The 12677-nt window shown below is 44.9% G+C and overlaps 1 protein-coding gene across 1 annotated transcript in view; it reads right to left on the bottom strand.

The window, feature by feature from the left end:
- CLVS1 (clavesin 1) overlaps positions 1-12677 on the bottom strand; it is a gene marked incomplete at both ends in the record, with an annotated part of 138456 nt that overhangs the window by 14580 nt on the left and 111199 nt on the right. Inside the window, one exon of the mRNA XM_081214296.1 lies at positions 11003-11238. Coding sequence (XP_081070422.1) covers positions 11003-11238 — 236 coding nt within the window. The remainder of the gene's footprint in view (positions 1-11002; positions 11239-12677) is intronic.

The raw sequence follows: 12677 nt of genomic DNA, 5'->3' as shown, positions 1-12677 counted from the left end.
CTCTGACTCTGACAGCAACCCCTGAGGTTATATCCACTTTAGAGTTGAGGAAGCCAACACTCCATGTGGTTAAGCCAAGACTTGACATGTGCCTAACCACATAACTAGAAAAATCAGTGGAAGGAAGTGACCAGAACCCACATCGAGTCCCATAAGGGGAGACTGGGGGGAAAAAAAAGGCAAGTGAGAAGAAAAGAACTGTAAACACTGCCTCAAAGTCTCAAAGCTGAAGCAAGCGGCTGGGATTAGGATGTGGTGACACGTGCCTGGAGCCCCTGAGGCCCATCTTGAAGAGCAGTGGAGCAAAGAGAAGCCGGGCCAGCGGGGCTGATCACCATCATCACAGGGACACAGGCAGCCGTATCCCAAATGGGGCCCTGAAGGAGTTTCCTCTGAGATGCTGAAAGCTCAACAATGCTCATTTATGGCCTTGACATGAAAACTCGAACACTGCAGTTTGGATAATTTAAGCCCAAATAAGATCTACAGCAGGTTTGCCTAAACCTGAAAAGGAGCTGAAATTCTCTATGCAAGCAGCGCATTGTTTTTATGATTGACACTTCAAAGAGATTTTTATCACGTATCATGTCAAATATTTGTTTTCATCCATACGATCACTAAAACTTATATAAGAGACCCACTGCTAGCTAGATGTTGGGTACACACAGCATCAGCGTTACTGGAATCAGGCAAAATATTTGTCTACCAACAGCAATATGTTCACAAGAAGTAAGCTTTCTTTGCTTTTCTTGCCTAGACTACATCTCCCTTTCCAAGTAATTGCATCTGACTATGAGTCTTCAGCAAACAGGAGTCTTTTTCGGAACAGACACTGTGAGTAGCGAAACACTTTGCACTTGAAACTACACCCAGTCACACCCACGTCTGTTCATTTTCCTCTAATTCAACCCTACTTCCTGGCTTTGCCAGGAGCTTAGAACTCTTTATCTCATAATCTGTAATGTCATTTGTTAAAAAAGAGGAGAACATGGCATCCCCCCACCATATTTTATCTGGCCTCATTCACGTTCTTATGGACTGAATTCATCGTAGATTTTCTTCCATTCTAATGTTGCATGGCTCTATAGGATTCATTTGCAAGGAGATGCACCACCACCCCCATTTCTGCCCCAGCAAAGAAAGTTGTATAAAAGCAGGACATCCATCTCAGCCAGATGCACAAGTAATGATGAGACTAGGCAGCTATTTTTCTTGGTTCTTTAAGATATGTTAACAATTTCCTGTCAGCATCCACTCGACACTTCAGTATCCAATAACCGACATAAAACACCAGGCATGTGTGGTGTACCCATGAGGTCTTTGCTTCTAGAAGTGATGATATCTCAGGCACTAGCTGCCTGAAGAGGAGTGACACCCAAAAGTATGAAGTTCAATCCTGTTTGAGCTGTAAACCAGTCACAAGACAACTTACAGGGCAGCAGGGACTGTGGGGCATTCATTAAGAAATGACGCATTATGTAATTTTACTGAATGTAACCTCCATATGGAACATCTGTTCCCGGGCCACACAGTAAAATGGGCCCTTTTTTGCCCCGACTGCTTAGAAGACAAGGGTCCTCCTGTTTCCACACTGCCACCCCTCATTCTTTTCGTATGGGTTGTATTTCACGTTGATGTATTACTTCTGCCGGAAATGAGTGGTTATCCAGCAAACGCGTACATTCACCCTATAAAACGAGGAGTACATGCCGAAAGATCACCAAGGTCATGGCCAATTCTATTGACAGCTGAAAACAGTTAAAACGACTTTCTTTTTTAACCACCCAGGCAGGACCCAAAAGGGAACAACACGGCCAAAACTTTCCTTCTGGCTCAGAAATCTGAACTCGATCCGAGCGTTCCCTCCCCCTCTCCCCACTGCCTCCAGAATAGCGTGTGGCTCACAAGGTCTTTTGACAGCGTCCTGCTTCTTCCATGTGGGATCTAGGAGAGGCCTTTAGGGAGCATAGGGACGAAGGCATTTTGTCAAACGGATCAAAAGCAGTCCTTCCGGGCTTCCCTGGTGGCGCAGGGGTTGAGAGTCCGCCTGCCGATGCAGGGGACACGGGTTCGTGCCCCGGTCCGGGAAGATCCCACATGCTGTGGAGCAGCTGGACCCGTGAGCCATGGCTGCTGAGCCTGTGCGTCCGGAGCCTGTGCTCCGCAATGGGGGAGGCCACAACAGTGAGAGGCCCGCGTACCACAAAAAAAGAAAGAAAAAAGCAGTCCTTCCACTGTGTAGCTGGACAAGACCCCAAAGCACTGGTCCCTCTGATGGCCCAGTATACAGGGTGGGTGATGTGGATCATTTCTCTGGAAGCTGGGGCCACTCCTTACTGGCATGAGTGAAGGTGCCGCTCGGGTCTCTAAGGCCTCTTCCTCTACAGACAAGTTTCTGGATTCCTAATAAGTTCTAAAGGTTTCATAAATAAATAAAAACAGGAGTTATTGCATATACTCAGCCGAACTTTATCTATGATCAGGCTGCATCAAAACCCCCAAATTACTGGAAATGACAAAAACTGCCAGTTTTGACTAATGAATGGTGTTATCTCTAGCTAAAAAAATAATCCTGGGAACAAACATCTTTACATGTAAATACACACTGAAAGCAGCAGAATCACTGCCGTGTCATGCCAACTTAGAATGTCGGTGTGGAATTTGTAACTAAAATGTTACGTGTGCGCTCTTCTACATGGGTGCTGCAATAGTGCCACTTTTTGCCTTGAGGTGCTTTGCTCACACTGGTCTTTTGATTCCACGAGGTACAGCGGCCTGTGATCTCAGCACAGAGGAGCTCTCCCTAAATACCTATCGAATGGATGAGGCCAGGCTTCTGCTCTGTGTATCTTCAAAGTCACTTTGGCTCTGCTTTTCCTCAAAGTGACTGCGTCTGATTTGGTGGCTGGTGCGCCTGCATCATGGGCTGAGTTTAGCTATCAGGCCCCATTCAGCTCACTCACTGTACAAGGAAAAAGAAAATGTGCCTTTCTGCCTGTGGTAATTTCTGGGCTTTTGAGAAGGAACCACAGCTTCACCATCATCAGGCTAGGAGTTCCTCTTCCGGGGCTGAGACACGAATGTCTATTTGGAAAATTAATTAGCTGAATGAGACTGGAATCCCAGATAGTACATTAAAAACATCATCATCATGCCTTTCCTTGAATAGCAGGGATGCCAGATTGAGCCCAGATCAAAATGCAGATGTATCTGAGCGCACTGCGAGGGGACCTCCAGGCGACAAAGGATGAAAATTGTGAGTCAAAGTTCAGCCCGGTTCCATGAACTTAAATCAGCTCCCTGACTTTCTCTTTCGAATATCCGGGCAGTGTTTTCCGTCCTCGTAGCCTCTGGGAGATGAGTGTACTGTAAGATGTTAACAGCTGCTCTACTCAGAAAGCACCCTCTGGGGCTTCCCTGGTGGTGCAGTGGTTGAGAGTCCGCCTGCCGATGCAGGGGACACGGGTTTGTGCCCCGGTCCGGGAGGATTCCACATGCCGCGGAGCGGCTGGGCCCATGAGCCATGGCCGCTGAGCCTGCGTGTCCGGAGCCTGTGCTCCACAGTACGTGAGAGGCCCACGTACTGAAAAAAAAAAAAAAGCACTCTCTGATGAAATAGCTCTAGTGATGCAGCTTTTTTCCCTGCAGGACTTTCTCAGGACCTTGACTATGATAATCAGACGACGAAAAATATTTTTTAAATCTTAGTACCAGTGGAAAAAAAGCATAACTGTGTACCATGTACTTATATATTTTTTAACTAAAAAATATTAAGTAGGTATGGAGCGCCTGCCATGTGCAAGATACCATGCTTTTGGCAGAAGCTAGCAGTGCGGCCAAACCAAAAATCTTCAGACTGAAAGTTAGGATGCTGAGCTTGATTCCCAGCTATTCCACTGAAGCAGTAATGGGCAAGGGGATGGGGTGGATATCTTTACACTATGGTTGATAGTCCACAAAATGTAATGGAAATTTACCATCTATAAGACTAAAATTTAAGTTAAACATCGAATAACTTTGTTTTTGTGAAAATTAAAGATCTTAGGAGAGTTTTGTAAATAACACTGATTCCATCATGGCAACATGAGTTTGTGATTACTTAATAAATGCAAAGTTCTCATTATCTATCTATCTCAACATCTATATATATATGTGTGTGTGTGTGTGTGTGTGTACACACACACACACAACCATGTGGGGGACACCTGATGATCTCCAGATGACATCTAAGGACCTCCTCCAGCTCTAAAATCTCCTAAGTCCCTGATAATAAGGAGAATGATAAAATGTATTTTATATGCAATTTTAGTATTTTATATACAATTTTTGTGGAGGGTGTTTATCCTGCAAACAGAAGCTGTCTGCAGTGGTTTAGACAAGAGGAACCTGCTGGAAATCAGTAGAGGATGGCCTAAACTAGACTGTTTCTCTCCCTGGCTGCCCTGGCAGAGACCACCTGTCCTTCCGGTATGGAGGGAACGCACCATTCTGATCTGGTCTGCACCCCTTCCGCGTTCTATAACAGTCTGGTTTAGTCCGGGATTTTACCCTGCCCTCCACCAGAGTGACCACATGCCCAGGCCTGGAAACTCAGATGCACACGCACCCTGCCTCAGTGATGGGCTCAGAGACGGCGCAAAGCCTGGCTTTTCAGAGGCCTCCCTTTAACGTTCGCCCAGAAATGCGGGGAAAGACACTATTTCTTTGAGATCATCAGCTCCATTGGCAGTAGCTGCCATCAGGGTCAACTAAGATTGGGAGCAACCAATGGAGACATGAAACAACGCCTCTGAGAGCAATGTGTGATCTCTCCCGGGCTGCAGAAGGGCTGCTGATAACCTTGCCTTCTCAGTGCCGGGTCTGAGCAGCACTGTACCAAACCGGCCACTTCTGCACAAGCACGGCTCCACCTCTAGGGAAAGGCTTCAGTTCCTTACTTGGAATCAAGATCTTAGGATAAATTTTACATAGGATTTATCACCAGTAATTAAAAAAATTTTATGTATATGTGTGTATGCATACATTTCAACATATACATATATCCATTTGTACATAAACACCAAATATATAGTATACGTATATGTACAAGTATATGTGTAGATGTATACACGTATAATACCTACAAATATATTTTAAAAAGTAAAACCTTTCCAAAAATGCTCCTCATCCACCAGTAGTTACTTCAAGATTGTGTATGGGTGTGCCTTTTTTTTTTTTTTTTTTTTTTTTTGCAGTATGCGGGCCTCTCACTGTTGTGGCCTCTCCCGTTGCGGAGCACAGGCTCCGGACGCGCAGGCTCAGCGGCCATGGCTCACGGGCCCAGCCGCTCCGCGGCATGTGGGATCTTCCCGGACCGGGGCACGAACCCGTGTCCCCTGCATCGGCAGGCGGACTCTCAACCACTGCGCCACCAGGGAAGCCCATGGGTGTGCCTTTATAATGATATCCATAGCCATTTAAATTACTTTATCAGAGATATAGGCTAGAACCAGAAAGTAATTAATAAACCAATCCTAATAACTGAAAGCGATGTCACAAAATCTGTGACACTGATTTAAAGCCCATGCACTTCCTTCATGGGACAGAAATTCCAGGCCTGCCCTCCCAAAACTGAAGCAGGGCTGCTGGTTCCCAATCCAAGCCATTCCCTCCTCCTTCCAGGCAGCAAAAGCTCCTTCAGTTTGGGTGTTGTCCTCCCCCTGTGAATCAGGGTGGACCCCTGCCTCAGACATCTCCACTCGTGCTGGACGCAGGGGTAAGGACCTGGGTTCTGGTGGCAACCACTGAGCCACTAGAATAAACATTCCTGTAGCCACCTTACTTTGTAACTTCTCATTATGTGAAGTAATACATTTTCCTTATTGTTTAAAGCAATGCAGTTGGAGTTTTGTCATATTCGCAGCCAAATAATTATATAGAGCCTAATACAAAGCCTACTTACTGTTATTTGTTGGACAGTATTAAAAAGTTTGGCTACCTGCTTTCCAGATCTTAAACATATTCCAATAGTAAATTAGGAGGAAGTGAGGTGCTTCAGACCTACACAGTCCCAAGAGCACAAAGTGGCAGCCGGTGGCCTGAGAGCAAGGACGCAGACTATAACAAATAAAATAAAAAACAGAAACACGAAGTTAAGAATACAAAACTCAGGGTCATCTAGTATTAGAGCAGAAAATGTCACACACTCAGCCCACAAAGGCATTATCATATCAAAGAACCGACCAATATAGAAATAAGTAGTATAGAGAAATTGTCAACGAAACTAATAACTTTTTAACGTTTCTGTGCTCAAGGGTTGAACCAAAATTACCTGGGGTGGGGGGAAAGAAGCGCTGTTAGAGCCACTCACTCGCTGAGAACATCACACATCTTGGATTTTACTCTGCGCCTGCGCCAGAACCCATTGTTCCGAGCCGCCTGGAACTGAGGCAGTTTGTGCTCCTGGACCACATTATGAAAAGTGATTAGGTCCCAAGGACAGTCACAAAAGCCCATTTGATTCCAAATGGGTCTGAAGACTGCTGGAAGCTATGGCCGGATTAGGACTATGGGCATCGTCTACCCACTGGAATTCACAGTGCTGTTGCGGAGCTCAGACCCAGGTCATCAGGCTCAGAATAAGGAGGCACGTCCTGAAGCCACACAGCAGGGCACACGCTGCCCTGTAAGCTGTCTGCCCGTCTCTGGATGGTGCAACTTGGGGCTGCCTGACGGGCTGTGCTGGAGAACAGGCCCCCATATGGGGTGGGGGGCTGGAAGAGATGACCTTCAAAGTCTCCTCCAATTCTGTTTCCAATTTTCTTATCCCCTCTGGGTCCTTACAGGCCCAAAGATGCTCTGAATGGTGACTGTGCTGTCCCTGTAATCTTCGCGTTCCTCACAGAGCTCTGTCTGTGAGGCATCTGACGGCAGGCACAGCCCGGGAGCAGGAGCGGTCCCTCCTTGCTGGCGTCACTGCTGGCACCAGGCTGTCACTGCCCACCCTGCTGCGGCCTGAAATCCCCAAGCAAAGACTCAAGGATGCCAAGGACAGCAGGACTGGTGGGGTAATGAGATGCATATGCAATTGCTAGCTACTCTGGCATAGTCCTGGATGTTGACTCTGACATTTTACCTTCTCCAAAACCTGGGTCCGCTTTGCCTGCCTTCACGAAGACTCCTCTGAGTCTTCTGGTTGAAATTAGTGAATGCGTCCTCAGAGCACTGCAGCAGGTCTAACACCTCCTTCATAGTAGCTCTCCCATTCTGCACCTAAGTATAGTTATGTGTGCGGACGTCTTATCTCCCCTATAAGATCCTGAGAGACAAGATCCAGGAGAGTCTTGGTGAAGCAGGAGAATGAGCGCTTTCCGTCTGGAGCTGACAATTTGTTTGAAGCAATTGGGCAAGTGCACCAAGGATGGGTTTGTGAGGTGGCAGCTTTCACTCAACGTTGAAATGCAGCGAGCGTGTAGAGCGTGTCTGCTGCGTGTCTGCTGCGTGTCTGCTGAGTGTCGGACGTGGAGTCGGATTCTTGGGGAGGGAGTGAGGTGAACAAGAGTTAGTTAGACAAAGCCTTTACCCTCCAGAATTTACTGGCTGATAAGGGAGGGTGTCACCTCCTCTGATCCTCAACATTAATTCAGAGGTGGAACTTGGAGTCAGGACGTGTCTAGTCACCCAAAAAAAGGTATAACTCTGTAACTGATCGTCTGGGGAAAGAGTGGCAAATTCCTATTTCACGCCACTTGACTTTGGAAGTTCCGACATAGGAAGGTACGATGGCCGTATCCGAAAGAGATAGGGTGGGGACAGGCCACATGAGATGTCACTATTCCTGTCCATGGAGGGGCTGGAGAGAGAAGGCTGGCACTGGAGTTGAGGACAGAAAGTACAAGGAAAAGCAGACAGCGTGCCATGTCTTATAGAGGACACGAACCCAGAGCACGGAGCCAGCGCGCCTGGGTCTGAGTCCCAGCTTGGCCCTTTACTAGCTATGTGAGCTCGGGCAGTTGCTTAACCTCTCTGTGTCTCAGTGTCCTCATTTGTAAAACGAGAATAATGACAAGACCGTTCTCATACAGTTGTGCTGAGGATTTAAAGAGTTTAATGAGCTAAAGGGTTCAGAACAGTGTCAAGAGTGTGAGTTGTCGTTACAGTTGTCACTGTGCCGTCATCTGGACTGAGCGTGGGTCAGGACGCGGGCCACTAAGTCAGTCCCTTCCCTGTTGAGGCACGAAGCCAACCTCTCAGCCACCATGACCACCACTTCCCAGAGAATGTTGACTAGTAACCTGGGGAGTAAATGAATTTCCAGGTCCCTCCCGTCCCAGCAGAGAGGTTTTCCAGACATTTGAGTGTAATAGTCCTGACTGAGCAGGAAATGCAGAGCTTCTCCTCCTCCTGGACACTGTGCCGGTTCAGGACATCAACATGAGCCCAGCCCCCCAAAGGAGGCTTCGACAGTGACATTCCTCCTTCCCCAAAAGTCTCCAGAATTCAGCTGTTCTTCCACTACTTCAGTGTCCGTTCTGGCCCTCATCTTCCCACCTGAGCCCCCATATCAGCTGCTGATGGCTTTTAGTCTCCTTTTCTCTGATAATTCCACGATCCTTACAAACCCCAGACTGTGTCTGGTGGGAAAATACAGATGAAAACAAAAATACGTACGGTTGTCCCACCATCAGGATTATGGTTAAAACTGACCTAGAGGGGTGGGATGGGGAGGGTAGGAGGGAGGCCCACAAGGGACAGGATATAGGTATACATAGAGCTGATTCAGTTGGTTGTGCAGCGGAAACTAACACCACATTGTAAAGCAATTATAATCTAATAAGGATAAAAACAACCAAACTCATAGAAAAGGAGATCAGATTTAGGGTTACCAGGGGCAGGGGGGAGGGGGAGGGAAAACTGGATGAAGGTGGTCAAAAGGTACAAACTTCCAGTTATAAGAAAAATAAGTACTAGGGATGTAACGTATGTACAACATGATTAATATAATCAATCAATTAATTAATTATAATTAATATAATTAATTATAATTATAATATTATTAATATTATATAATTAATTGATTGATTAATTAATATAATCAACTATGTTATACATGAAAGTTAATAGAGTAAATCTTAAGAGTTCTCATTCCAAGGAACAAAAGTTTTTTCTATTTCTTTAATTTTGTATCTATATGAAGTGATGGATGTTCACTAAACTGATTGTGATAATCATTTCATCACGTGTGTAAGTCAAATCATTACGTTGTATACCTTGAATTTATACAGTGCTGTATGTCGATTACATCTCAAGAGAAAAAAATGAAGTCTGATAATATCAAGCACTTTTCACAGGTCTGGGAGAGAGATTCTTACATACTCCTGGTGGGAGGAGGGTCATTTTGGAGGGTATCTAGGCAGTGTGGACTGAAATTTAAGGTGCACAGTCCTCTGACCCAGCAGCCTCAGGGCTCCAAGTCTACCCAGAGGAACTTTCTCCTGAGAATGAAGGAGGCACATCAAAAAGGTTTAAAAGGTTCATTGAGCCCCATTTAGAACAGAGAAAAAACCTAACTGCCCATCAACGGGGAAATGGCTACACTGTGATATATCCATATTCTGGAACACTACACAGCACTGAAAATGTAAGATACACCTAGATCTACTGACGTGGAAAGGTGTTACATAATGACATGTTATGAGATGAGCTGTGTCCCCTCCTCAAATTCATGGTGAAGTCCTAACCCCTAGTACCTCAGACTGTGAGTATATTTGAGATAGCGTCTTTAAAGAGGTTAAGATAAAATGAGGTGGGCCCTAAGCCAATACGGCTGGTGTCCTCATAAGAAGAGGAGATTAGGATACAGACACTCACGAAGAGACCATGTGAAGACACAGAGAGGAGACGGCCATCTACAAGCCCAGGAGAGAGGCCTCGGAAGGCACCAGCCCTGCAGACACCTTGATCTTGGACTTGTAGCCTCCAGAAATATGAGAAAATACATTTCTATTATTTAAGGTACCTAATCTGTCCTAGTCTATGGGACTTTGTTACAGCAGCCCTATCAAACTAGGCTACGCAATACCCGCTATTAGATATTTTCTCTGGATGTGTCTAGATGTGGGTAATATATGGAAAAGAGAATGGAAGGGCCCACCCGGTCTCATCCCTCCTTTGGGGAGGGGTTGGTATTGGGGAATAGTGATTGAAGGAGTAGAATAAAGTTTTACTTTTTATACATTTCGTACATTATTTGTACATCAATTTTTAAAAAACCCTCCTTCATGGCTCTCCATTGAACACAGGATGCAACATACTTCCCCACCTGCATCCGACCATCTTTGGAACATTATTCCCACTCTCACCCCTGACCCTCACACGCCTGTTTGCCACACCACGCCAGAATATCCCATCCCTCCACTGCCTCCAGGCCACTGTCTATCTTGTCTTTTCCTCCTTTTGAAGACTGGGATGCTGATTTTCATCCTTCAGAGCCCAGCTCAAACATCACTCACATTAGAAATTGGTTGCTAGAAGTCTTACTTGGCAGATTTTCCCAGGGCCTTCTCGGTTTTTTTGTTTTTTGTTTTTAATGTCTTTATTCATTTTTGTACTCCCAGCGCCTAATCAGTGACTGTGGCCAAGTAAATGCTCAGTAAATGGTTCCAAATGCATCAATGATAGAAACGTTTTCTAGCAGGTTGCTTTTTCATTAAATGTATCTCAAAGGTCCCACATTTCATTCTGTGTGAGTTAACAGATTCCGTAGAGACTAGGACTGTAATCACGACATGAATGAGGTCCCAGCCTTTTACTGCTTCATTCGTCCAATGGGGACAACTGTATTTCTGGGCCAGCCAACCCCCATTTACTTTCAGTTCTGGTGAAATCAGCTGAGAATGTACTGCAATTTATTTTATGCAAGTTCTGTGCCCTTAAAGATCTTCAGTTACTTAACCCACAATAGACCCAAATCCAAAACGCCTCTTGACCTCTAACTGGGAGGCTCTGCTAACCCGGGCCTTACCTCTTCATCGGCTTGGGTGAGCACTCTCTCTCCAGATTGGAGGCTGTGTGTTTCACGTGCATTGCATTATAGGAAGTGTGAGTGTAGTCATTTTCGTCGCTGTAGTCAGGACCGAGTAACGTCCGGGCCCAAGTTCCCATGTCATAAGGAGGAAGGGTTCCTCCAAATTCAGATGGCAAAAATTCAGGGTGTATTAGCTGGTGGAGGCTGTTTAAGTTGTTTCCATGCAGGAAAATCTGGAAAGAAAAAATAATTAGCAAGATAAACATCCAAAACGTATGACCAAGCATTGAATCTAATACACAGTCTAGCAATGACAAAGTGGATGCACTGCTGGTGATCATGGGGTTTAAAGAGGCATTCAATTTTGTGTCTGTAGCTTAGTCTGCATAAAATGTTAATTTATTGCTCAGAAAAGGGCCTGAATTAATAGTCCTTAAAAATGAAGTTCATGAACAAATTGGGTATTACTTGGCCATGGCCCAAATTTACACATACAGTCATCTCTTAATTATCCCTGCTGATGAAAAGAGTAAGGACGTAGACCATCCAAAACCATCCAGTCATGCTTCGCACACAGCTTCACATTGCGATGTTCTCCCCCGGAGTACCCTCCGGACCCTCCTCAACCCTCCCCATCCTTCCCAGGCCTACACCAAGTGGCAACTTCTTTCTCAGTCTGTGCCAGTAGCACCTGCCCACTCTGGTTTTCCCCTCTTCCCCAAATTAACTCTTCATTGTGTGATTACTTCTAGTTTTTTCTGATTTGTTCATTTATGTCTTGCTTCCCCATAGCAAGAAAAGTATGCTCAGGAAAAGGGACAGTGTCTTCTTTCTCTTTTAATACTCTCCTAGCTCCCAGGGTGGTGTGGGCACAAGGAAAAAGCTCAGTGAGTTCTTAGTCAGTGGAACTGAAAACTGGGACCTGAGAATTTACTGTGAGATATTTTTGCAACGATTTTCTATTTTTGTCTGGATTTGCCAATACCCTCCACAAACAAGTTTGCATCTTCTAAGCATATGATAGATGGTGATGGAAATTAGTCAAGCAGGGGAAAAAACACCCCCAAATAACGTTTTCAAACAAATCTATAAAGTGGATAAGCCACAAGTTGATAATTACCATTGCCTGCAAATTAGGAATTGACTCCTGAAAGTTTATCTAAAGTGCATCTGTATAATGACATCGGTTCCCACACTTCTTCATGTTACAGGCTTAATGCGCATAAATTGTACTCAAGTATAGGGCCACCAATTACACACACACACACACACACACACCCATATTTAACCATGATGAAGTGTAAATGTTTTTAAAATACTTACATGTAGTATAATAATATACCATATAAGTATTATATTATGCTATATACTACATACTACAGGCATCCCTTGTTTATTGTGCTTTATTGCACTTCACGGATATTATGCTTTTTATAAATTGAAGGTTTGTGGCAACCCTACGTCAAGCACGTGGCATCAAGTCTCTTGGTGCCATTTTTCTAACAGTGTTTGCTCTCCTCCTGTCTCTGGGTCACATTTTGATAATTCTCTCAATATTTCAAACTTTTTCATTATTATTATATTTGTCATGGTGATCTGTGATCAGTGATCTTCGACGTAACTATTACACTTTTTTTGTTTTGTATTTTTAATTAAGGTATGAACTTTTTTT

Source organism: Mesoplodon bidens, assembly GCF_964165515.1.
Source record: "Mesoplodon bidens genome assembly, chromosome: 16".
Classification (NCBI taxonomy): domain Eukaryota; kingdom Metazoa; phylum Chordata; class Mammalia; order Artiodactyla; family Ziphiidae; genus Mesoplodon; species Mesoplodon bidens.
This window is presented reverse-complemented; position numbering and strand designations above follow the sequence as displayed.